This window comes from Balaenoptera borealis (assembly GCF_965194805.1).
Source record: "Balaenoptera borealis genome assembly, chromosome: 11".
Classification (NCBI taxonomy): Eukaryota; Metazoa; Chordata; class Mammalia; order Artiodactyla; family Balaenopteridae; genus Balaenoptera; species Balaenoptera borealis.
The window spans coordinates 6,102,167-6,129,394 of record NC_138868.1 but is presented as its reverse complement, the minus strand read 5'-3'; the positions used below and the strand labels follow the sequence as shown (position 1 = coordinate 6,129,394).

Below are 27,228 nucleotides of genomic sequence, written 5' to 3'. Positions count from 1 at the left end.
ATACGTACAACCATCAGTTTTGAGGTTTTTCCTCCTTTATTTAAAGGCTCAATTTTTACCCTCTCAAGGACCGTTCTTTTGACTTAATTTCCTATTTTATTAAACTTTCTACTGTGGAAAATTTCAAACATACACCAGAGATATATATTTCATTCCTCGTTTGCAAAGTCCATAAAAGGGAGAGGCGGGCTCTTATTGATTTTTCAGCGTCTCCAGCGTCTGCCAGGACCTCAGCAACCTCAGGGAATGTGTTTCCAAAGAATAAATTAATGGCACGAGGGTTTCTCCAGGGCAGATGCCTCTCAGGGTCCCCTCAGACCACAGGCGGCAGTCCTGGAAGTCGTTTGCTGAAGGAAGGCGTCTGTCCTGTTTTCTCCCGCCAGGCCGGGCCTTCCCGTGGACACTCGCCGCCACCTCTAGGCGCGGGTTTGGCCTAGGTTGCCAGAATGGGAGGGGCTCTGACTTCCGACTGAACAAAGTTTTTTCTTGGGGCCCGCCGATCCCGGCCCCACCCAGGCCAGAGGCCGCCTCACTGACTAGGCCTCTCAGCAGCCACTGCACTCCTCGCACGCGGATCCCCCTCTCCAGCCCTTCTTCCCCCTCCCCCGGGCAGTGGCGGTTGGTCGCGCGCAGTTGTCCCTCTCCCACCCCCTCCGCTAACGAGCGGGCTCCAGGCCCTCTGGGATTGGCTGCGCCTGAGTGCATTTTCTCTCAGCCTCTCTGATTGGCTGCAGGGCACGCGGGCTCCGGGCTCCGATTGGCTAGGTCAGAGCGCCTGCGCGGCGGGGTTCTCGGTCGCCAGCCATTCCTGGGGAGGACTGCCGGCGGGTCAGACGTTTCGCCTGTCGCTGGAGGAGAGGTCCAGGCTCTCCGGGAAGGCGGCTGCGGCGGAAAAATGAAGATATTCGTGGGAAACGTCGATGGGGCGGATACGACGCCGGAGGAGCTGGCAGCTCTCTTTGCGCCCTACGGTACGGTCATGAGCTGCGCCGTCATGAAACAGTTCGCCTTCGTGCACATGCGCGAGAACGCGGGCGCGCTGCGCGCCATCGAGGCCCTGCATGGCCACGAGCTGCGGCCGGGGCGCGCGCTCGTGGTGGAGATGTCGCGCCCACGGCCTCTTAACACTTGGAAGATATTCGTGGGCAATGTATCGGCTGCGTGCACGAGCCAGGAATTGCGCAGCCTCTTCGAGCGCCGCGGACGCGTCATCGAGTGTGACGTGGTGAAAGGTAATGTGGAGGCGGGCGCGCGGGCGCGGGCGCGCTCGGGGCACTCTGCTTGTTAGCCACGCCCCTTTCCCGGGGGTCGGTCACTGCGCGGTTGGCGGTGGGGGCGGGGGGAAGTCCGCGGGAGTGAGGCCGGAGGTGTTGGGGGCGCGTTGGGTAGAGCCACCCTCCTCCCGTGCGGTCCAGGCACCATTAACCAAGTGGGAGGAAGCGGCTCTGGGTGGGTGCGGCGGCCACTGTGAGCCGAGCTACGGGGCCGGGGACGCGCCTGAGAGACTTGGGAGGGTACCGGGGGCGCGCCTTCCACTGGGCTCCTGGGCCTGGCACCGAGCGGAAATTGGGAAGTGACGGGCACAAGCCGGATCATGGAGCGGGGAAGATTTCGCCACTTCCCCACTTCCTCTCCAGAAGTCTGTCAGAGCAAGGGAAAAGGGAAAAGGTGGGGGCTGAACCCCACCCCCCCCCCCAAGGCCACCGTCGTGTTCCCTCTCGATGAATGCTCCCGAGCGGAAGGTAACGGGGCCCTTGGAAGTTTCTTGGGCTGGGATCTTTTAGTATTGTGTGGCGTGGGTCTGCTGATGGGTATAGTTACTCGTGGGTACAGGAGGGGCCCCTTCCTAACCACTTTGGCCTTTCAGTATTGTTAGGCGTGGCAATTCTGTGCTTTCCAACTCCCTCAAACTTTTTTTTTCCCTTTGGGATCGATTTTACATCTATAAACTAGAAACCCCGACTTTTCGCATGTGGACGAAGGCTTGTTTTATGAAACGGCCTCTTCTGAGCAACTAACTGGTCAAGGCGGTGCCCTAGGGCAGTATCCTTTTAGAAACTTGGTGATTTTGCAAGGGGGCACACTCTGAGCGGGACGTGGGGACTTAATAGTCATCTTTGCTTGAGTAGTCTAATTGTCAGGGTAGATCCCTACTTTGCCTTCGAGAAGAATATATCACCATAATTTAGGCCTGACCTCCTTTTTGGGACTTAGTTGACTTTTTCCATAGTCTGGGTTCTTATCCCTAAGCTCTTTTTCTTTTTTGTTGGCAAGATTTGGAGGTATAGCCCTTGTGTATGTGGCCAGTTTCTGTTCCACTTGGGAACAGATCAGAGTTAACTTTGCCTTGCTGTCTTCAGGGACGCAACCTGGGAGTGAGTATCTGATCCCTTGCTCCTGGTGTTGGATTCATAGCTGCTCATACCCTGTGTGAGAAGTTTTGAGGATAGTAAATAAATTTGGGAGCAGGTGCTTATTCATTTCCACCAAGATACATCGTTTGGATCATTCCTTATCCTTTCCGTAACTGGGGGAAGTGTGAGGGTTGCAGTCTCCACCACTAGGAGTAATTCCTTCTTCTGCGTTAATACTGCATTTTGTTTTCCTCAACTCAGGCTATGCAAATTCATGACTATCTGGAATCAGGCTTTCCTGCTGGGTGCTCTGATGAGGCAGGCTGTATGGTGCATGAATTTTTGCTTTTATTTAGAGTGAAAGAGTGGGAAGGGCATCAGATTGGGGCCTGGCCAGGAAATGTATATGACTCATTATGAGAGTTCTGTGTTTGATTGACCTATTACATTTTTTGGTGTGGTTCTTAGACAGGGTGGCTACTAGATTGGGAGTCTAGAAACTTGCATCTGAGGGGACAGTCTCTATGGAACTCATTGGTCGAGAAGCCTCCTTTGGGTTGGTAGAGAAAGCTAAAAATTTGCCTGAATTTGCTTGGGACTGACACCAAGTGACAGTGGGGGGGTGGGGTGAAGTGTGTAACTGCATGTGGTTTTTAGAACTCCTGGCTGTTTTCTTGTGAAAGTTAGAGTGAAAGTTTTGCGCATTTTGTCCCTTTGCGAACATTTGATTGGCAGAGATGCACTGACTTCCTTAGGGAGTGGTGGTTAGTTGTTGTTTGTAGTTATGCTGATATGTAAGAGAGTGCCTGATAATACTTTGATGTAAGGGACTGTGGTAAAGATTTGAGGATCATATTCTCCACTGATGCCTTTCTATTTGGAGTGAAGGAAAATGAAGTTTTTAAGTTGGGAATGTAGTAGAAGAGACTGGCTCTGGTTCTATAAATAGCTTACTTATTTCTTGGTCTGGGAATGGGCACTTGACTGAGTCATCTTGTGTTGGTTGTCAGGTTTTTGAAAAGCACAGAAGCTTGGCACTGCACAGGACAGCCAGTTCCGTTTTATTTCACAGGGGGAATAACGTAGTTGCTTGGTTCCAGGAGCTTAGATATGATTTGTAGAGTAAAAATTTCCATAGCAACAGCAGATTGTAACCACTCTCCACAGCTACATTCTGTTGGGTGTTCAAGGATGAAGTCTGAGAGTTGCTGACAGCTTTAGGAACCATTTAGATTTCATGAGAAGTCTGAAAGGCAGAATAGGAAACTGTTTCCTTTCCTTTGTTGTGGGTGGCCATTCTTTCCTCCTACATACAGCTCTGTAGTTTCAAATTAGAATTTTTTACTCTTCTGAGAAAAGGAAAACTCATTTTTCTGGATTCTCTTAACTTTGGTACTGGAGGAATTGTGATGTCACCAGACCATTAGGATAGCTCTGTAAATCATTGCCTGCTAGTCTCTTTAAATGCGATGGATTTCCTTCGGGGGTCACTGTTTCCCTGAACTACCTCTCTAGGCAGGTGGGTCCCTGGAGTTTGCTAGATCTTTGGTTTTTCTTTATTGTCCTAGGAGTAGTTAGGTTCCCGGGCATCTTCGGTAGGGCTAGGTCTGGGTTTAGCTGCTCACTGTGATAAGGATTAGTTAGCCCTCATGTGATGGAGTCAGCTGGACAACTTATTCGCACTTCCCTCCAGTATCAGGCTTAGAAACTCTCTGATATAAATTGGATATAATTGTATCTGATGGTTTTCTTTTTATCAGCTATATAGCTTATCCTGTGTGGTCAATTGAATTGTACACATGAAATCTCAATTTTCAAGTTTCACAAGTTGGTCTCTTAATAAAACCCAGCCAAGTAGGGCGTAGGGAGTAGATAACGTGACGTCCTATTGCTCTTGTAAACCCACTGAAAGTTTTTGTTGGGTGTTTTTTCCTAGCTTATTCCAGTCCTAGGAATTTGTGGATAAGTTAACCAGGAATGTAGTATGGTTCCTTAATATTCCCTCATAGTGCCTGAAAGTTTTTTTTTTAATTCCCTTTAATCTGCCTACACTCTTGCTTTCTGCTGGCCATTGCATTCTTCTGGTGGTAGGGTCAGCTCAGCCTTTGCTTTTAACGAGATCTGGGACCACCAGCATTGATTTTTAGCTCACTGTACCCAAACTGGAGGTGAGAGATGAGAGGACAGTTCTGGTGCCCTGTGGCTAGGCCGAAAGGAACACTTTTCGCTTTTTGCAATTGGTAGATGAAGAATCAGGTTCTGGCCATAGGGGTGTGAAGACACAGTTATGATACTTCATTTTTTTCCTTTATCGTCTCTGACTAGTTCCAAATTTGCATTTACAGATGATACTGTATCTCTTGTGTTTTATTAGAGATGAAAGATCATATCTGTAGGGAACAAAGCCTGTGGTTATTCCTAGGCTTGAATGATTATCATGATTTTTATCATTATATAGCTATTTATACTTTACAAGGCATTTAAAAAATTTATTTATTTATTTATTTATTTATGGCTGTGTTGGGTGTTCGTTTCTGTGCGAGGGCTTTCTCTAGTTGTGGCAAGCGGGGGCCACTCTTCATCGCGGTGTGCAGGCCTCTCACTATCGCGGCCTTTCTACAAGGCATTTTTATCTCATTTGAATCTTCTAACTCTGAGGTGGGTAGGACAGATTGTCAGATGGAGAAATAAATTGTAAGTTCCGTAAGAACTTACAGCAAGTCAGTGAACTGGATCTTCAGCTGAGGCATTTTAGCGCCTAGCCCCAGGATTCCTTTTGCTATACCGCACTTCTGACTTCTACCTGTTGATTATTTTTATTCTTATTTGTATGAGAGTCACATTGGTGGCATTGCCGTACATCCAGGAAAATGGCTTGCTTTATAGGAACAGCTAGAGAGGGCATCCCAATATGAAAGTTTCTAGAAATTAGGACACTTGTTTAGAGGCCATTTAAAAGGATTTCTTATCAAGAATGGAACCTTAGTAATTTCATCTAGGTAATTCATTTCCTAAAGTGATGTGAGAGAGATGGGGTCCTGGTGCTTGGACTTTAAAAGTAGCCACAGGTTCAGATGGGGTTAAGTGCATGGCCTTACTTAACACCAGCATGACCTTTTTCATTGTTCTTCAGATTCTGCTTGCACCATTGTGGTTTGTGAATTTGGATGTGAACAAGAATTTCTTCCTATTACTTCCTTTCCTAAAGTTTTCTTGTTCTGTATGGTAGATGAGTAGGACTTTGAGATCAACATCCTGTCTTAGAGGCTTTCCTACCACAGCTCATTTAGGACTGAATGAGGACCTGAGGGGTAACCTGCTTAGCAGAGCCTGCTAGCTGTGGTAATTGCAGCTTCTTGCTATGAAGCTGAGAAACCAAATCTTTTCTGTGAACAGAAGCCCAAGGGGTAAGGAATACTTCTGTCTCTTGATGAGTAACCTCTGATGTAATGTAGCCTGGGGGTGGGGGGCGTGTGTGTGTGCCTTGAGCCTGAACTCAGCCAGGAGGCTCAGTTTCCATTCCCACATCTTATTGGCTTACGTGGGGTCCAGCTTCTCCCCTTCTCAGCTTAAATGTCTAGTCTTAATACACAATCCTGCCTTACACGTTGACTTCTCGGGGTAGACTGGTGTAGTGAAGAGGCATGGAGAGCTGGGATTCTGTTCCTGGGTCTGACACATGGTTTTGCGGCAAGCCATATAAATTCTCTGAGTGTGTTTGCCCACCTGTAAAATGGGATAATGATCCTTTGCTCTGCCTGCCTCCTGGGATTGTTGTGAGGCCCAAATGAGGTCCTGTGCATGGAAGTGCTTTGAAAACAGGGAAGTACTGTGGGAAAAGGGGAGATCATACTGGAGGAATTTCATGGACTGTGCATCGCAGTGTAGCTCTCCTGCCTTAATTGGACCCTGGGCTGAGACACGGGTCATTCCAAGACATAAGTGGTCATTTCCAGTGTTTGAGAGTTAAGCCTCAAAGGTGAACAGTAGTGTTTGGTGATCTTGGGATAGACAATACTGAGTAATTGAGTGATCCAGGAATGCTTTCTGCTTTTTGTCTGCTCGTTTATACTTACAGGAGATGTGAAGATTTTTATCCTGTGTTGCTGTTCATCTTTGCTCTTTCTTCTCTCACCAGGAAGTTGGGTGAGGTGGCAGGGGGAACGGGGAGAATGGGAAGAAAGCCATAGACAAAGCTGCCTGCTTGTGACAGTCAGAAGCTTTGTTATATGGGAGCCACATTTTATGACCTACTCCTGGAGAGGAGGGTTTGGAGGCCTGGAGGTAGCTGGCAACAGCTGGGTGCTGTTGGTGTGTCCAGTTTGGGACCCATCAGGTAGCATGCCCTGCCCCCCTAATTGCTAACCCTCTGTCTGCTGCTTTATCAGACTACGCGTTTGTTCACATGGAGAAGGAAGCAGATGCCAAAGCCGCCATCGCGCAGCTCAACGGCAAAGAAGTGAAGGGCAAGCGCATCAACGTGGAACTCTCAACCAAGGGTCAGAAGAAGGGGCCTGGCCTGGCTATCCAGTCTGGGGACAAGACCAAGAAACCAGGGGCTGGGGATACGGCATTCCCCGGAACTGGTGGCTTCTCTGCCACCTTCGACTACCAGCAGGCTTTTGGCAACAGCACTGGTGGCTTTGATGGGCAAGCCCGTCAGCCTACACCACCCTTCTTTGGTCGCGACCGCAGCCCCCTGCGCCGTTCACCTCCCCGAGCCTCGTATGTGGCTCCTCTGACGGCCCAGCCAGCCACCTACCGGGCCCAGCCCTCAGTGTCACTGGGCGCTGCCTACAGGGCCCAGCCTTCTGCCTCTTTGGGTGTCGGTTATCGGACTCAGCCCATGACAGCCCAGGCAGCCTCTTACCGCGCTCAGCCCTCTGTTTCCCTTGGGGCCCCATACAGGGGCCAGCTGGCTAGTCCTAGCTCCCAGTCTGCCGCAGCTTCCTCGCTTGGTCCATATGGTGGAGCCCAGCCCTCGGCCTCGGCCCTCTCCTCCTATGGGGGTCAGCCAGCTGCGGCTTCTTCGCTCAACTCCTATGGGGCTCAGGGCTCCTCCCTTGCCTCCTATGGTAACCAGCCATCCTCTTATGGGGCGCAGGCTGCCTCTTCCTATGGGGTTCGTGCGGCTGCCTCCTCCTACAACACCCAGGGAGCAGCTTCCTCCCTAGGCTCCTATGGGGCCCAGGCAGCCTCCTATGGGGCCCAGTCTGCAGCCTCTTCACTAGCTTATGGGGCCCAGGCAGCTTCTTACAGTGCCCAGCCTTCGGCCTCTTATAATGCCCAGTCTGCCCCATACGCTGCACAACAGGCTGCTTCCTATTCTTCCCAACCTGCTGCCTATGTGGCGCAACCAGCTACAGCTGCTGCTTATGCTAGCCAGCCAGCTGCGTATGCTGCGCAAGCCGCTACCCCAATGGCTGGCTCCTATGGGGCCCAGCCAGTTGTTCAGACCCAGCTGAATAGTTACGGGGCTCAAGCATCAATGGGCCTTTCAGGCTCGTATGGGGCTCAGTCAGCTGCTGCGGCCACTGGCTCCTATGGTGCTGCAGCTGCTTACGGGGCCCAACCTTCTGCCACCCTGGCAGCTCCTTACCGCACTCAGTCGTCAGCCTCATTGGCTGCTTCCTATGCTGCACAGCAGCATCCTCAGGCTGCTGCCTCCTACCGTGGCCAGCCGGGCAATGCCTACGATGGGGCAGGTCAGCCGTCTGCAGCCTACCTGTCCATGTCCCAGGGGGCCGTTGCCAACGCCAACAGCACCCCGCCGCCCTATGAGCGTACGCGCCTCTCCCCACCCCGGGCCAGCTACGACGATCCGTACAAAAAGGCTGTCGCCATGTCGAAAAGGTACTGTATGCCCCCCCGCCTCTGCCCCCAGCTGGGGCTCAGGGCAAGGGGCTGAGGTTGGCATGGGAGGGAAACTGGAGCCATCGGCCCCTCCCTTGGTCTTCTCTACTCCTGTGGGATGTCCAGAAGCTGAGGGGGGTGATGTCTGTGAACTTCCCTGGTCACCAGGGTTCAAGTGGAGCATAGTGCTCAGACTGGGGTGGTACCAGCTAGTCAGGCTGGGAAAAGTGTCACCTGTCAAGGCTGGCCCAAGTGCTATTGGAGCTGCTGCCTGCAAGATTGTGGCCCATAGTCTTTCCCACTGTCTGAAGGATCCTTAAGCCTGTTACGTGGTTGTCCTGGCCTTTGGTGGGGGTGGGTTTGAAAGAGTAGTCCCTTTGGCAGTCACTGGCTGAAGGCAGGGTGTATGTGGTGCGTCCACTCTTTGGGAAGTTGGGGACCTTGCTTTCGTCCGCCGTTCTGTTGGTAAACAACCAAGGTCTTTCTCTGCAGGGCCCAAGGGTGGGGTAGTTTGTTTGTGGTTTGGGAATGCGGACCAGAATCCACCTTGGCCAGTTCAGAAGGGGAGGTCTTCAGTGGTGGGCTTGGTTTCCCACTGAGTTGGACCAGGCTTGATTTCTTGCCCTGGATAGGGTGTTGAGCCTTCTGACAAAATCTTGTTTGTTGGAGACCAATCTGATTACACCCTCCCTATCCCCATTGGCATCTCCCCCGTGCCCACCTGGAGCCCTCCCCTCAATTGTCTCATTCACCAACTGTCTTCTTCTCTCGACTAGGTATGGTTCCGACCGGCGTTTAGCCGAGCTCTCTGATTACCGCCGTTTATCAGAGTCGCAGCTTTCGTTCCGCCGCTCGCCGACAAAGTCCTCGCTGGATTACCGTCGCCTGCCCGATGCCCATTCCGATTACGCACGCTATTCGGGCTCCTATAATGATTACCTGCGGGCAGCTCAGATGCACTCTGGCTACCAGCGCCGCATGTAGGGCCATCCTGGGACAGGGCTCCACAGGGAGGGAAGGAGAGGAGAGGTGGGGTAGGGTGCAGACGCAGGTTATAACCACTGGCCCATACCTCTCCTGTTTGCGGTTTTTCATCCCCTCTACCATGTGGGCCTTCCCCAGGAGACGATCCTTTTGAGTGTTCGGCAGTAACCTACTTTATTCCTTCGCCTCAGCAGCAAATCTTGCTACTGGCTCTAGATCTGCGGTTCCCCTCTCCCCTGCCTCCCGTCTCCCCAGGATGGGAATTTCTTTTATGTTTTTATTTTTTTCCTGGCTCCCTTTTATTTTTGTGCGCGATATTTAAGGTCGTCTGGATGGGGAAGCAACCTGCAGCTGAGGTCGGCGGCGCCTTTTTCTTTTTAGATGTGAGGGAGGCCAGGAAAGGGTTAGCTTGACCATTTCCTATGCGCCAAGCTGTGCCAGTTGTCCAGGGGGCCCTGACTTTGTCCCTCTATAGACTGTGTTGAGACTGAGTTCCTGTTGGGACAGTTGGTTGGTATATGTCCAGATCCCTACTGACCCCTGATGTTCTAGCTGATGCTGTGCGGCACGGTCCACTTCCCCATCTCCCCAAGTAGGTGGTGTTAGAAAACCTTAATTTTTTTTCCCTTTTGTATGGACTACAAATAAAACTTGGGGCGATTTGCAGTTTGGAAACCTGGTTGTCATTGTCTTGATTGCACTCAGTTTCAGAGAAGCCAATTTGACATCCAGGAGGACATGACAACTAAAGGGAGGGTGGCCAGAGAACCCAGGGCAGATGAGGAAAGGGGTTTGAATGTAGGAATTAGAATGATTTCCCTGCTGCCAGAGGGATTTAACCCATCGTCGTTCTGCTAGTCTGCCATCTTTAGGACTGGAGAGTCCGGCCCAGGTTGCTTCAGCTTGAGTTAATCACACCAAAATGCAGTAAATTTACTGCCCATTTTCCTCGCCTGTGCTTGGCTATTTTCCTTGACTTGTCTCCAGTTCAGGAAAAACCTGGGCTCCAGCAGGGTGGTTCTGGGGTTTGGCTTCTCAGGTGAGAAGTGGGGAATGGGTGGCTTTGGTGCTTATGAGGCTAGTAGGTCTTCCAGGCAGTGGGCTCCAGTGAGTACTGGGGCTGGGACCTGGGAAGGAGCCAGTAGTTGGGGTGTGGGGGTCATGTCACTGTCTGGTAATGCCCTGTGGTTGGGACAGTTGGAAGCCGGTATGGGGGATTCTGGCTGTAGACCTGGTATTTCGCATGTCGAACAACAGCACAGAGCGTCCTTCCTGCGTCCTGCCAACCCCTGTCATCATAGTCACCTGAGACTCAAATTCCCTTTCTTGTTGGGTTTATATTTGAAAGTGTTATGATAGACTCCGGGAAGGGGGTGAGGTGCAAGCATAACCAAATAGGGATGCTGCGATACGCTGAGGAATTGATTGTTTATACTTTCATTCTGGGACTAGGGGTTCAGAGGACCTGAGCACAAAATAAGACAATTCCAGCCATGGACAAGACAGAGGCTTGGGCTCTATGATGGGTGAATGAAAGACTGGTTGGGTAGGGTGGTGACAGGAAACTGACTGACATTCCTTTGGGAAAGGGGGCTTTAGAAATTTGATTTGGGAGTCTGTTGGGGCAAGGTGATTTTGGGGGGGGGGTGTCAGTCAAATGGAGTTCAGGTGGGTTCTCTTCTGCTTCCTTCACTGGTTTCTTGTGAACTTCCCTGTGACAGAGTAGTTTGCCCCAGGTGTTCTCTTCCCTCTGCCCAGTGGGCAAAAGTATATGGTCTTTGTTTAACTGTGAGCTCCTATTTGTGGATGCAAACTGGGGGTAATCTCAGGGATACTGAGGCCATAGCCGCCTCCTTGCTTTTCTTTCTGCTCACTTCTTTGCCTTCAGGTGCTTTGCTGCTCCTTTTCATTTGTTTGCAGGACTGGGAGGAGGGGAAATTTGATAGGTTTTTTTGTCACTTTTCTGCAGTGAGGGTGGGGTAATCTCAGGGCCAAGCTAACAGGCTTAGCTCTGGTTATTTCCCCGGAAAATCAAGGGTTGGTTAATTGTAGTGCTGTGATTGTGGCCTGTGTATTTGTAATTACTTCTTTCTTTGTCAGTGGCTTTCTGTCATCTTTCTCTCCAGTGAGGGTTCTGCCGCTGTCCCAATCCCATGGTTCCTATGAAAAATAGCCTAATGTGCTCTCGGGGCCAGTGCTGATATTTCTTTATTGCAGCCCAAGTTCTTCAGAGTGACCTGGCCTAGATGATCACTCTGCTTATTATCTTTAGGTCCTGATGCTCTTGTGGCCTCTGCTGCCAGGCTTCTCATTTAAGCTAGAAGGAGCTAAAGCTAAATCATTTGTCATTTTCTTCTTTCTTGCAGATTGTTTTAAAATTCCCTCCCTCTTTAAATTATGCCACCTGTTAATCCTATAGCCCACTCTTCATACTTTGTTTTTTGTGGATTTCTGATTTCCAGGGTCCTACAACTTGGAGACGGTTGGGTTGAATGAATGGGAGGATAGACATTTAATGTGTGTTTTGGGAGAGGTGGGTGGGAATATGCGCTCCCAGTGTCCTTCAGATCTTTGCTCTTCTGATCTGTCGCCTCTATAACTTGACCTTCATTGGAGAAGCTTTAGATGGTTTATTCCTGGAACAAGACTATGTAAAGGCTTCTCCCCTCTTCAGCCTCTTCTCTTCTGCGGTTTGGACCTTGTTTCATATTCTGTCTGGGGTAGGCCTGGGGCCCCATCCCTTGTACTGGAGGTAACGGGACTATCACTGAGTGGTCAGCCTCCATGGGTAGGCTGCCTTTCTAGTCCTGCCCATCAGTTAAGCTCTGCCAGAGTCTGTGCGCAGACTGTTGGTTCTGCAGTCGTTTTATCCTATCAAGCCAAGTCAGTTGACTATAATGTGGGATGACTAAGGTCATAATGAAAATTAATTTCCTAGATTAATGGACTAGTATGTAATGTAATAGGAGTTTGGGTAATAAAGAAGATAAGATGGATATGATAGGTGGAAAATTCTTATTCACCTAAATTCTATAGGAACCTTTAAAAAGATCATAAAGGGTAGAATCTAGTTTTCCAGGAAGAACAAGTTATTAATAAATGATTTCAAGTCTAGCTGTAAATCACTAGAAATATTGCGTGTCTGTAGTGCTGGAAATACAGTGTTCAGGTAGCTGAGCCCTTGGGCTGACCTAGGGAAATCGATAGTCCAGGGGGAGGGGGCAGGACCTACCTCGATGAACTAGTTACAGTTAATGAGCAATGCTAGGGAAGTGACAGGTAAGGAAGGAGAGGATGGGGCAGCCCCACTAGAGAAAACTGTGGAGATGGGATTTGTTTGATTTGAAAACTGACTTGGCACAGAGAACTACTGAGGGTGCTGGCTCTAAAATCAGGCTTCCCGAGTTTGAATCCCGGTTCTGCCGCTTATCTGGGTGATCTTGAACACGTCAGGAATTCTACCTAAGTTTTTTCATCTATAAGGTAGGGAAAATAGTTAACATCTATTGAACACATGCTAAGCATTGTTAAAAGTGCTTTTCATATATTTCATTTTACCTTTATTGCAACTCAAATGTACTAGGTACTTTTAAACCTATTTTGGAAATTGAGGCTGTAGGTTAAGTAACTTCTGAAGATCACATGGCTAGAAAGTCGTGGATCAAGGAATTGAACCAGCCATTTTGAACCATCCAGGACTGTTGGAGCAAATAACATGTAGCAAGTGTAGAGCCTCATATATAGTCACTGCTCATTAAATGCTAGCCATCTCGGAAATAAGGAGTTAGAACATTCTGGGGAGATTGGGATTGCGTAGGGGAGCACACAGCTGAGCAAAGGACTTTGGGTGTAGGTGTGAGTACAGCAAGTATGAGTAACAGTGAAGGAGGGGAATTTCTGTAATGAGTGGTACCTAGGTGTGATGTAGGCCACTGGACCATACCAGTTTTGGCCACCTCCAGTGTCAGACAACACTTGTGTCCTGGGGGTCAGATTCTCCTAGGTATGGAGAAGAAAGGTATGGAGTAGGGGACCTGCACAGACATTAAGGGGAGGCTTAAGAGTGTGTAGCTGGAAGTGGGATTGGAGGCTTAGGAAGCTTGCTGACTGGCCTAGTGGCTCCCTCTGAACATCCCTGGAGATTACTGGTTTTTAATTTGAGCCCTTATTATACCAGTAACTCATTTCTGGATTAGGAGCCAGAGTTATTAGGTATATAAGTTGTATACATTCCTAAGAGTGTGAAACAAATAGATTGCTTGTTCACATTTGAGTGGTCTACACAGACAACAGTGTTTCCCCCTGAATTTGGATTTGTTTCTCATTTCCCTTTCAAGAGTCCAGGCTCCAGCCTCTTTCATCTCTTCAAGATGTGGAGCCAGAACATATTTATGCTTGGGTCTGAGAGAAAGGCTAGATGACTTTGGACAAGTTGCTTTATCTTTTAATTTAGAGGCTTGTTAACCTGATCAGAAGAATCACCAGAGTGGCCATTTGCAGTGTTCCAGACAAGGTGCTTTTAAAACATCCGATTCTCTGTAGTTGGCGTGGTAAGGTAGAGGATTTGGACCAGATATCCTTAACTTAAAAACGCTTAATTTTTAAGTATTTTGGTAAAATACAGTTGGGAAAATGAACATCAGTATGGAGACACTGGAGCTACAAATCTCCCTACCTAAAGCTTCATTTTGCAGCATTTGTCAAACGTAATCCTGGTGATCAGAAGCTGTAGCATAAGTTACCCCTGGCTTTTGGGCTTTTTATGTTTGAGGGAGACTGGAAAGTATACTAGGTGATAAGAGCAAAAGGGCTTGTTTTTAGTACTAAGTGTCCATGTTCTTTTTTTTTTTTTTTTTTTTTTAGTGTCCACGTTCTTAAGCTGACACTGCAAATCCAAAGTCATTTCTCTCCTCTTGGTTATGAAGAATTTAGTTCATGCGTTATCTATTTGTTAAGTTAGTCAACAAATATTTGAGTGCTTACCATGTGCCAGGGGCAATTTTAACACAGGATAATAGTAGACAACAAGAAAAGGTCCTTGCCCCTGTAGAACAAGTATTTGCTGGGGGCAGTGGGTGGGAGGGAGTCAGAAAATGAATGAACAAATAGGATTTCAAGTGGTGGTAAGTATTTGGAAAAACAACATGGAGTCATGGGATAGAGTTCCAAGGTGTAGCGTTGGAGTGGGGGGCTGTGTTTAGGTGGGGTGGCCAGCGAAGGACCTGGAGAAAGAACATTTCAGTCTGAATGAGCTTGGGACAAAGGGGCCAGTGTGCTGGAGCATAGTTGGGGTGGGGTGTGTTAGGGATGGGGGTAGGAGAATTGTTACAGAGATTGGGAGATTCTGGCAACAACCAGATTGGGTAGTGTGAATTGAAACTTTTCCAGTTGCCATGGGTTTTAATTTAAAAAGCAGGGGAATGATTTAATGTGGTTTACTCAGTTGGGTGAGCTTGCAAAATGAAACAAATATAACTGGACCTAGAGGGCTTTCAGAAGGTAAATCAAGAATATAATTAGATCAGGGGGTGGGTGTGGGTGGTGGTCTGCAAACTGGCCTGAACTGTTATCCCGAGAAGATTTCTATTCCCAGTTTTTCCCCTTTGGACTTGGAGAGATTCCTAGTTTCATAGAGTAAGCTGATCTCATATGCTTTGGTATTTTGGAAGAAAGTTTTATCTCCAAGGCTATTAGGACAGAAATTTTGGAAGATCAAACAAAGGAGCTGAAAGGATTTCTATACCAGATGTGTTTCTCTGCGCACATGGAGTTGTGACCACCTCCCGATGATGCAGGGCCCCTCCAGAGGGCACACTTGGAGCTAACATGCAGTTGGTTTTCTTCATCACTGATCCTTTGGCCTTTATTCAGAGCCGCAGTGTCAGCATCAGGATCCACAATGAAAACGGACCAAGATTAGTGACCACTACATTTGTAAATGTGACATTTTGACATTTTTAGATTCCTACGTTTTCCCACCCTAGAATAAATTCTTGACCAATTACCCACCGTTTGATTTCTGAGTCACGTCAGGTTTTAAAATCTATTTCCATAACTTTGACTTCACCTTTCTCTTTATGATCCCCACCCCTTTTGGGGGGGCTGCTTTGAACGGTAGTATGTTCTGCTTTTGTCATCTTCACTCCTGATGATCCCTTTCCTCACTGCTTTTATCATGTTTTAAGTTCTTCCATCCCCCTTTTAAAATTCCCTCTTCAAAAGCTGCCTTGCAGAAGGGTTGTTCAGTGAATTATGGGATTATGTGAAGAAGCCAAAGGATGATAAAAAAATGTGATGAGGGAAGCCGGACCCTCTGGAGAATGCTGTTTTGATTGTATTTTGCTTATAGCTGGTTGTGACTTAGGCTCTTCCCTCTAAGGTCGGTTCTAGGAGTTTAAACTTAACAGCTCTGGCTGATGGCGCCCAATAAAATAAAACAAAAAACTTTGCTGCTCTAGTTTTTTATCAGGGCGGGGTGGGGGTGTATGCGCAATCTCCACGGTCACACAGAGAAGCCTTTTCTTCATCTTGGACCCCGGGAGGCTGGTTCCTCGAAGGAACTTGTCTCTTCGGCGCTTCCTGAGTAATGCAGCCCTCAACCGAGCCGACGTCGGGGCCTTTATACCCTAATTGAAGCTGAGCCCATTAACCGTTTTCAGAGTTCCTTTCACCACCTATGAAAGTAGTTTCAATGGGGGGGTAGCTCCGGGACTCCCAGGGCGGCAGTGCGGATTCTTGGCCAAAGGAGGAGGTTGGTTTCTTCAGGTGGGAAGCTTTGCTGTTTTTCTTACCTGGCTTCTGGGTCTGCGTAAGCTACCGCCCGCAGCACCCTGGCTGCGAGGGGGATGGCGTTTGGGACATTAGAGGGAGAAGTGTGGAGTAGAAGGCAAAATGGAGCGCACGTGGAGTGGCGAAATGTGGAAGCTTAACAAAGTTGGCGCCATGAAGCTGAACACCACCACACCGGATCCCTACCTCGCTCCGCCTAATGGCGGGCGGAACCCCGCCAGCGAAGCCCACGTTGGTAGTTCCTCCCTCACGCCGACCTTCCATCCAATCAGTGACCTCAGTTTGTCGAGAGAGGTGCTCATTGGCTTTCGTATAAACTCTTTGGGGTTACTGACGTTTCCACCTCTTCCAGGCCTCAGGTAATTGGCGTTCGTGGTAACCAATCAGGAAGAGGATCTACGGGAACGCCTGCCTTTTATTTTATTGAACGGCCAATCCGGTGGTAGGTTCACCTCCCCCTCTCTACCCAGAGTCACTGCTGCAGCCGCCGCCATTTTAGCGTTTTGTCAGAAGCGTCCGTGCCGCGAGGAAGAGCCCCTGCTGCTTTTCGTGCGGGTGAGAGACTCCGAGCCCCTTCACTGTCTTTTTTTTTTGCCCTGTTAAATCTCACGACTTGGGCTTTAGGGGTATTGTAGGGTGGTCCTGGCCTCCGCACCCGTCACTGAGAGCCGACCTCGGTGCTCGGCGTTGCGCGGTAAGCCTCAAGCAGCCCTTCCCCCACGACCTCCCCCGAGAATACCTTGCTTTCTCCCCACCTTGCCCTCTACCCGACTTTGCTCGGCTTAACTGCGTCGAGGCTTTTACCGAGATAACCGCGCTTCCCTTAGACTTAGGAATTACAACCCCGTTTCGAGAATTTTTCAAGCCCCAAGACACTCGTCTGGCCGATGAGGTTCAAGGCCCCTTCTCCGACCATGCATTTCTCCAGTTCTCCAGGAGCTCGTAGGACGGCACCCCGAGAGAGGCGTTCCCCGCTCCAGCACTTCTGTACTCTCCGAACGCCTCGCTATCCAGCTTAAGTCACGGGTTCACTGCTTCCAAAGGAAACCCTAAAACGTAGCTATTATAAGGTCCTTTTTTCAGGAAATGGCTAATTCTTCGGTTACGAGAAGAAGAGCCAATTCATAATTTCAGTCAGTTCGGTCAGCCAAGTAGTTAGACCTTTGTTTTCTGTCTTTTTTTGTTTTTGGCGACGGAGCCGCCGCGTGGCTTGCGGAATCTTAGTTCCCCGACCAGGGATTGAACCCGGGCCCTCAGCAGTGAAAGCGTGGAGTCCTAACCGGACCTCCAGGAAATTTGCCGTCTATTTAGTAGGTAGAAAGCCCAGTACCCCCAGGGCTGCATTTATGCCCCGCTTTCATTTGCGTTCCCGTTTAAAACTATTCAGCTCTTACCAAATCCTTTGTCTGTGTCTGCTAAGGATCTGTATCACAGATGCTTTCTCCTTTCTGTAGGTTCTGTAGCTGGAATTGTAGCGGGCCTCCTTATTCCCACTTCCCTTTGATTATTATCTGGGGGTGTGCGTGTGGGGCGTCTGAGAGGGGGGAAAATGGAAATATTTGCCAGACTCAAAGGAGATGGCAGCATTGATTTTTTTTTTTTTTTTTTTTTTTTTAACTGACGTGGGCCTGAGGTCTTTTGTTAGAAATTTCATTTTTTCTCTCCCAGACTGTGTCCGAGATGGTGAAGCTGTTCATTGGAAACCTGCCCCGGGAGGCCACAGAGCAGGAGATCCGCTCACTCTTCGAGCAATATGGGAAGGTGCTGGAGTGTGACATCATTAAGAACTACGGCTTTGTGCACATAGAGGACAAGACGGCGGCCGAGGATGCCATACGCAACCTGCACCACTACAAGCTGCACGGGGTGAACATCAACGTGGAAGCCAGCAAGAATAAGAGCAAAACATCCACAAAGTTGCATGTAGGCAACATCAGTCCTACTTGTACCAACAAGGAGCTTCGGGCCAAGTTTGAGGAGTATGGTCCGGTCATTGAATGTGACATCGTGAAAGATTATGCCTTTGTACACATGGAGCGGGCAGAGGATGCAGTGGAGGCCATCAGGGGCCTTGACAACACAGAGTTTCAAGGTGAACCACCCTCTTTGGGAAGAGGGCTGAACACAAGGTTTTGTGTAGAAAATAGGCTGGATAGGAGGGGTCTGGGATAGAGATAGAGATACAGCTGTTGGATGGCTGATGGTGAGGATTGTGTGTGGGTGATGGGCTTAAATGGAGAATGCATGGGATTTAGAGGCGTTACCTTAGGCAAATCAAGTCTGGGAGAAAAACCACTTGGTTTTAGTTTGGAACTCCTAGGCTTTTTTGCCTATTAGTGCAGAAATCCTTTTCTCTGAAGATTTTTTCAGTTGTTTTGTCTTTTTTGGGGCGGGGGTAGTACAGCACCTAACAGTGTTTCACTCTGAAATTTATTGCCTCAGCACCCCATGTGTTATTTTGTATGTGGAAGGACCTGGCAAAAGCTGGCTTAAGCCACATGTTTAGGAGCAAAATATCTGTGAAGCTCCCCCACCTCATCCCAATTCATGGCTTCTCAGTAAATATAATTTGTCGTTAAACAGGTCTTTAGAGAACTAGTGTTTTTAAATTGCTATAGCTCTTACTGCTTTTCTGTTATGCTTGCACCAAGAGGTTCGGTTTGGAGGACGAGGACACTCTAGAACTGAAGGCTAATTTCAGGAGTTTCTGAGGAGAAGGTACTGGGATTTGGGGGGCGATAACGGCAAAGCCGTTTCACTGGTTTGAGGAGTGAGCTCTAACATCCTTGGTGTATAGAGCGTTTAGATGGGTGTTAACCTTGGAGCCTTGACCAGATTAATAGTGTGCCTGGAAGGCAGCATGAGTGATGCTGTGGATAGACATTTTATTTTCTTGGTTTAAGATCTAAGCTCCTGTGGCAAGGGTGGCAGTTGTGGAGGGGGTGGTAACCATGGTGAGTTGCTAACTCTTATTCTTCGTCCACCCACTTTGGGTTCCCAGTGTCAAAGCCAGAAAAGAGCCTTTCCCCTTCAGTGTAACTACTTCTAAATTATGGAGTATTCCCACAACTCCTTGTTAACATTTTTAATCTATATTCCAACTTTTTTCAGCCGGAACAAGGTAGTGGCTGCTGCTTCTCCTGAGCACTCCTCTTGTTAAGAGTCATTTCAGCTCTCTTTGATGTTTACTTAAATTGGACCTTCTTAGACCTGGAAGTCTGATCATCATTTCCCCCAAGTTAATGGTGCCCTGTGTCATGGGTATTGCTGTGCGTTATTAAAGAAAAATGTCACAGGTCTCTCAGGTCTGGTTTTCCTTTTTTAATTGGTAAGTTGAGAATTATTTTGTGTCAACTTAATTGGGAGCAAAGGCTGCTCTGGTGGAGGGTTTATGATATCTAATTTTTGGATACTCTTCTACACTTTAACCAAGTCATAGAAGAGGTGGTGGTTTCTCCTTGTAACAGTTAACACGTGTAAGGGAGGGAAGGATATTGTGAACTGATACAGGACACATCATACTTAGAGCATAACTCTTGGTATCTGAACTCTAGGCTCTTTGATGTTTAGTTATTTTTGCTCTGTTTTCCTTACTATTAGTCATTCTCCTTAGCACTGTCTAGTACAGTTCTATGTGTATATAGAGTAGCGGTATTTATTATGGTGGTCTTTTTCCCTTTCAGTTTCTCAGTGTTGGGGATATTTTTATTGTTCACCCATTTAAGGAACATCCATTTTAGATATTTTTAAAGACTTAGCTTCTTTTTCTGACTTTGGAATTTTTTCTGGCAAATCTTTAGGTCAGGACATTTATTAATGACCTTTATGTCTTGAAGGGACATGGTTGGTTCCTTGGTTGCCCTTACTTTCTCTGGTTTTGTTAGGTGCCAGAGTGGCCACTTGGACAAATGCGAGGGACACGGGTTAGCACTTAAAGCACTTAAGTACTTAATTGCACATCTTAGCTTTTAACTGGCAACCTACACTTATCAGATAAAATGTTTAAACCGGGACTTTTTTTTGATGTTTTGGTCCTTCCCTTTTCCCTTTTTTAGTCTTCTAGAACCTAACTTTAATTTTGTAGGTGAAATTGTATATTTACCATTTTCTATAATGTTAGTTGAGTAGATGACCTATCTGTTAACTCCCCTGGTTTTAAGCATTCACTTCTTCGCCATCTGCATGCTTGGGTGCATGATAGCCATTTATATTGGAAAGGTTTTGCAGGAGTTTTGCTTACTATTAAAATGGTAGATCATGTTAGGTGGAAACTGCTTCTGTGAAAAGGTTTAAAACTTAAACTTTTTCATTTCCAGAATACAAATTGTAATTTTCAGCAAAAACTAGTATGAAGTGCATGTTCTTAGGATCTTAGATCTCTAAAGGAGGAAAAGTACTTTAATCTTGCGAACATGAACAGTTTGATACACTAACATTATTGGTCATTCTCCACTTTTTTCATCCCCCCTTTTCTTCCACATTTTTCATAATACTCTTTCTGAAAATTCAGGCATCTTGTGAACTGCCTGCCCTGTTTTGTTTGACCGCCTGTTATAAGGGGTCACTAAATATTGTAAAGAATCCCTGTTAGAATGAATATCAGAACTAACAATTTAAAGGACCCAGTTTAGGGGGAAGGCAGTCCTTCAACTCGTATTTCACCCCTCTTCCCCCATTCATGAGTGTTTTTCCCAAAAGTCTTGAAACTTGCCTACTGCACTCAGCCACGGATCAAGTCTGGATTACTATCAATGGTAACTTTAGAGTCCTACTCTATTCTGTTTGATTTTGGGGTGGTGTGGGTGACTTGCCTTTGCATTCTCCTGCGTACTGAATTCAGGAGTCTGAATAGTGAAGATTGGAGGTGTCAGAATGTTGTGGAGCACTATTATTGTGGTTTCTTTTGACATTGGGCCACTGTTCAGAGTAGTTTTTGTCCACAGTTACTTGGCAAAGGATGAAATGCCTATTTTTGAGCGAGCGTAGTTTCTTTCTTAAGCATTAAACTGGTGTTAGAGGTGAAACATTTCTTCATTTAATTGATCTTTGCTTGAAATCAGGTCATTATACTGAATTTATACTGGACCTTTTAAAAAAAAAAAATCTTTAAAATGGCGATGAATCCTGCATTAGAGTTGTCTAGGTAAAGCCATTGCTATGACCAGTGTCTGGGGTAGGGGCTGGGGCTATGACTAAGAGTGATAGCAACCCTTCTTGCGTCTGTTTCTTCAAGGCAAACGAATGCACGTGCAGTTGTCCACCAGCCGGCTTAGGACTGCGCCCGGGATGGGAGACCAGAGCGGCTGCTATCGGTGCGGGAAAGAGGGGCACTGGTCCAAAGAGTGTCCGGTAGATCGTTCGGGCCGAGTGGCAGACTTTACCGAGCAATATAATGAGCAATATGGAGCAGTGCGTACACCTTACGCCATGAGCTATGGGGATTCATTGTATTACAACAACGCGTACGGAGCGCTCGATGCCTACTACAAGCGCTGCCGTGCTGCCCGGTCCTATGAGGCAGTGGCTGCTGCAGCTGCCTCTGCGTATAATTACGCAGAGCAGACCCTGTCCCAGCTGCCACAAGTCCAGAACACAGCCATGGCCAGTCACCTCACCTCCACCTCTCTCGATCCCTACGATAGACACCTGTTGCCGACTTCAGGAGCTGCTGCTGCTACAGCTGCTGCTGCTGCAGCAGCCGCTGCTGCTGTTACTGCAGCTTCCACTTCATATTACGGGCGCGATCGGAGCCCCCTGCGTCGCGGCCCAGTCCCCACTGTTGGAGAGGGCTACGGTTACGGGCATGAGAGTGAGTTGTCCCAAGCTTCGGCGGCCGCGCGGAATTCCCTGTACGACATGGCCCGGTATGAGCGGGAGCAGTATGCGGATCGGGCGCGGTATTCAGCCTTTTAAAGCTTGAGGTGAGAGCGGTGGGGTGTCCCTTGTTCTGGTTTTGCCGTCACTCCTGCAGCCTAAAGGCTCTAGTTAGGCTGCCCTGCTTGCTTGCTTTTGCAGGGTTAGGGTAAGGTTGCTAATGGTTCAGAGGATAGGGAGAAGTCCTAACTACTTTCTGAAATACATAAACATCCTTATTCCTCATGGCTGTTTTTCCAGGGCTCCTAGTCCTGGGAGTCAATCTGATTCCATTTGTGCCTGGAAAAGCAAACAGTGGTGTGATGAATCTTGGGTCACACCTGTGTGCTGTAATTGACCCAAACCTGGAAACCAGACATTCAGACCCAGGTGTGCTGTTTCTCAGAGCCTTCGTTGAAATTCCTAGGTGTGTGACATTACTAAGGTCTGCAAGGTTCCTGTTCTTCATGCTGTGTGAAAGGTCTGATGGTAAGTTGGGGCAGAGAGGAGTAGAAAAAGATATCTTTCAACTTATAAAGTTGATTTCAACAAGGAGTCTGGGGCATAGGCTCAAATTCAACTTCTCTGCTCAGTTCACATTCATTCCCTGAGCTGAATAGAATGCCTACCCCATTGCTTTATCTTTGAATCTGTCCTGTAAGAGCCCATTTACTTTGTTCAGTTTTGTTTTTAAACTGTCCCCACAGTATTAGATTTGACATTCTCTCCACTTCTTTAAGGTATATAATAACGTAAATATGTATGCACTCTGTTAATTCTACTCTTCTTCAGTAATGTTGAAATCCAAGGTTGGGAGCTTTGCCTTAAGCACATCACTCCCTTCATCTTCCCACCAGCTATGAGCATGTAACACTCTTGAACCACCAGCTCTACCTTGAGTCCTCTGGCTTTTTCCTATACATTTTGAGCCTAATGATCCATTTGGCTCTACTTGAGTGTATTCTCTTCTGATGCTTGCCAGCTTTGGGCTCGAGGTGTTTGAGATTGCTGTTGTATTAAAGGGTGTCTCACAACACCCTTTGTCTTGAGTAGCTCCCATTGTGTCCCAGACATTACCATTGGTCTGTAATCCTGTAGTAACAGGGTGGGTGATACTGTCATCTTTTCCGTTAGGGCAGAAGGTATGTGACTTGCCCAGGGTTATTGGATAGGAAATCACTGATAGGGCTGGAGAAGAAACTTGAGTGACCTGATGTGTAGCTTACACATGCCCTCCAGTATGTTCTTTTATTTTATTTTCTTCCCTAGGCAGAGTTGGACGCCCTCAGGTCTTACAGCTTGTTCAGTTAACGCCACTTTTTCCTAGACCTTAAACGGTTTTTAACTTGGAACTCCAAGATTCAAACATACTTTTTACTCCCGGAGAGCTAAGAGCTAATTGGAACTTTTCCCTTTTTCCTGCCCTCCAATGACAGTTTGTAAATGTGGAATTGCCTTCTCTGAGGAATGCTAATGTGCTAACATCAAGAGAAATGCAATGTCTGTCTACTCTCGTGAAAGAAAATTTGCTATTTAGTTTAGAGAAAGGCCAGTCTGGGATTGCTTGAACCCTTCCCAGTTACTGTCTGGCCTTCAAGCTCTTTTCACTTTAGAGATTATTATGATACTATGGATGGATACAAGTAAACTTAAAAGGAGTGTCAAGTTACCGTACTTTGTAAAGATGTTCTTTGAAGTGTAAGTGGGAAAGCCCTTGTGAGTTTTGCTGTAAAGCCCCTGTATTGTGCTCTCTTTCAGGTGGGATGTGTGTGGGCTGAAATTCCGAGCTGCGGTTGTGCATGAGAATACACCCTTCGTGGTACCCCATCTCCGGGACGTTCTCAGCTCTGTGCGTTCAGTCCCCCAGGAACCATGGACCTTAATTTACCTTGTTAAGTTCAGACCACCTCTTCTTTCCTCTCTCCTGCCCATTTCCCTGTTCTTTCTGTCCTTCAATACTTCTGTAGCTTCCCATCATGTTCTGTTCTCCCAGCAGGCCTCATTGCGTGCAGAAACTGGTGGGGGTTGTGCTGTATCCCCACCTCCTGCTTCCAGTGGGTGTTGTGAGAGTGTCACTGCTCCTGAGTCTTTTTGACCCAAAGGCTTATGGCAGGTAGACACATAGAGTTGGATCACTTTTTTCTTTCCGGTGAAATAAATGGTTTTTCAACTTAGGGAATGTGTGCTTTGAGAGAGTTCTTACTTGGGCTTGTGTCTGGGTTCTTTATTTGTCCCTGGAAGAGAAGGGGAGGGTGTAAGGTTTGACATTCAGTTCTGGGTGAACATCACTGCAGTTATTTTCTTTATTGTAGATAGGATTTATAGGTGCCAAAGGTAAAAGAGGGCTTATATAGAAGAACCCAGGCAAGCAGGCTTATTCCATTAAAGACTTTGTCTCTGATACACCTTTGTTATAAAACCATCAACTTACTGGGAGTTTTGAGATGTGGGACTTTTCCCTGCTTGAGAAACAATTGTCACCCACCCCTCACTACTACCATTCCAACCACCCAGTCAATCAGTACATCTAGTTTGACTTACTTTCCAAGGAAGAGGTCTAGAATAAGGAAGGGTTTGAGGGAACAGGAGGTCAGCTTTCACTTCGTGCCATATGGAAAATTAAGTTGTGGCTCCAACAGCATTCTGCTATTTTCCTAGGCCAGTAAGCAACATTTTTTGATAGCTTTCACCATCTATTTGTACAGTTCTGCCAAAATCCAAAGAATTCCTCTGTGGCCCCACTAGTACCTCATTTCCTTTAGAATGATAGGCATGGAAGAAGGACCCAGAAGTGAGCTTTAGATTATTTAACAACAAGGATGGGGGTGAGTACAAGGAAGAGCCACTGCGTCTTAGTTCCATGCTTTTATCAAAACAGACTGTCTTGCAGATGTTTTTTGTCTGTACCTTCTTGCTCCAGTTTTAACATATATATAGTGGGGTTGTGTCTGGTTAGGGCATTTCCCAGCATCATTCAACAAATACTCAGCACTTACTGTATGCCAGGCATTATGCTTTTAGGAAAGGTGGGTTGTGGTAATGGGAGATAAGAAGGAGCTGGTTTTTAGTTGGGTAGTCTCAGATTTTCCTACTTAATGTTTCTGTCATTCATAGATGGCTGAGATGGGGATAACTATGAGTACAACTTGTAATTTATTGGATATTTGCTCTCTCAAACCCTGTGAGAGGTGTTTTATGTGTTAATCTCCCAGCCACCATTTTACTGAATATGGAAGTTGTGTTTCGTGAGAGGTCGAGTGGTAAAGACAACAGTTCTGGGAAAACTGTTGGTGGAGTTGGGATTAGGGGCGGGGAGAGTTATTAGCTCCTACAGATAAGAAGTGATCAACAAAGAAAATTATGACTAATATCTAGGCTAGGTCCTTGGATTTGTCTTTATCTCCCCTGGCTGGCTTGGTTTTCTGCCACTGCCACTTCTTAGAGGGTTTTCCTGCTTTGGTTCCTTTTTCCGCCAAAGATGGACCCATTACTGATCAGCACTGATGAACGTACCCCTTGGTCCAATGGGTGGGGTTGGCAAGTTTCAAAAGATGGGGACTAGCAGTGTTCATTGATTCAACAAATAAAAATTTTGAGTGATATTCTGCAAGGTACTGTTTTAGGTCTAGATCTGGAGCTTATATTCTAAGAGAGGGAAACTACATGATGTCAAGTAGAGCATTTAGATGGGAATGGTCAGTGAAGGTGGTGACATGTCACAGTGGATTAAATATGAGGGTAATATATTTTTGCATTATAAAGCATTCTTTCTCCCTCTGAGAGCATGATCTCCCTGTAACAGACAACATGAGTTTTTCATGACTGCCAGAATCTGGGCTGGTTTAATGCTGTATTTCTACTATAGTGTTTTTTTGTTTTTGATTTTTTAAATTATTGTTGAAAGGAAAAACGCTGTTAAGAACAGTGGAAAAATAGTTCTAAAACTTTAGAAAGGTGTTTTGAAATGATTGAATTCTCTGATATTTAAACATTACATTTTTTGAAATTATTTTTGTGTGAGTTTCCAATCAAATGTATCTCGAGTTGAGGCCACATAGTCTGCCCTGTGTCACTGACAAAGTTATACTGCTAACACTTAGCCTCAGGAGTTGTACGGTAGCTTTTTAAGAGTGATGCTTTAATACACTAGCTTTCTGTAGCCTTCCACTTTTGTTTTTGGCTGCGCTGCATGTCTTGTGGGATCTTAGTTCTGCACCAGGGGATTGAACCCGGGCCCTCAGCAGTGAAAGCACTGAGTCCTAACCACCGGACGGCCAGGGAATTCCCATGTAGCCTTCCACTTCTCATTCCGTTGAGTAAACTGTGCTTAGCATCCACCTGAGAGCTTGCTTTGCACATCGTGAAGTACTCACTGGTTACCTACTACATGTTAAGTACCTTGTGGAGAATAAAGATGATTAGGTGCCTGTCCTTACTTTGCCTACACAGGCAGCTTTCTGCGTAGGCAATTTGGGTGTGCAAATAACTGGTATATATGTTAGGTGGAGATAGGAATGGTTACACCGTTCTGTTGTGATGGCGTCTAGCCCGGCCCGATTCTGGATGAGTCAGAGGACTTAGGAGGGCAGTTTTCAGGATGATACTGATTTGGTGTTAGATTAACTTTCACTTAAAAGTCATCCAGACACCCTCAAAATTGGGGTTGACTTGGAATGCTGAATTAAACCAGGCTTCTTATCCCAGAGCTACATCAGCAATAAGCTAGACGCTAGGGGGATGGAGTAGCGAGAGGTAGACTGTTTGCATTGTGGTATTAAATGATGGTGCAAATTACCAGTAAAGTTCGTTCGCTTAGTACTGGAATTCTCCATGTGGTCTCATGCTGAGGCAAATGGAATTCCCAGAAATGATGGCAATGGGAAGTCCCAGGACTACTTTTCTACTTTGGCTTGGAGAACAGTACTCTAGGTTGCAGCAAGGGGAAGTTGAGTTCTAGAATGACTCAAAGACTGATTTTAAAACTTACCATATTTGAGTATCTTGAGGAAATTTTGGTTCATTTGAAGAGTTAGCTCAATTGCTGATAAGAAAATAGAAAATAAATGAAAAAATGTAAATGCTAATTCCAGAGTAAACAAAAACTCATAAAATACAATTAGGGGCTCTACGGAGTCATAATCATGGCAGCATGATTTATATATTTAATAAAATAATTGTCATCTAACTAAATTGGGAGAATAGGGAAGTGTGGGTGGGTAAGTAATGGGGTGTGTAAGAGCAAAACTCAAAATTTCATAATAGAAATCGAAAGGGACTTTCCTGGCTTCCAGCGCGGGGGTCCTGGGTTCGATCCATGGTGAGGGAACTAGATCCTGCACGACACAACTAAAAAAAAAAAAATCCTGCACGCCACAACGAAGATCCCGTACACGGC

General features: G+C 47.0%; 1 protein-coding gene across 22 annotated transcripts in view; it reads left to right on the top strand.

Annotated features, from left to right (window-relative positions):
* Nucleotides 1–764: 764 nt before the first annotated feature.
* The window catches only part of LOC309605235 (RNA-binding protein 14), a 50,662-nt gene continuing 24,198 nt past the window's right edge, over nt 765–27,228 (top strand). For 3 of the 22 annotated variants that reach the window (XM_082340821.1, XM_082340819.1, XM_082340820.1), the window contains exons 1-2: nt 781–971; nt 17,649–18,072. In XM_082340821.1, coding sequence (XP_082196947.1) covers nt 921–971; nt 17,649–18,072 — 475 coding nt within the window. In that variant the 5' untranslated portion in view covers nt 781–920. The other 19 variants (XR_014231303.1, XM_082340834.1, XM_082340833.1 and 16 more) reach the window with 19 other exon arrangements.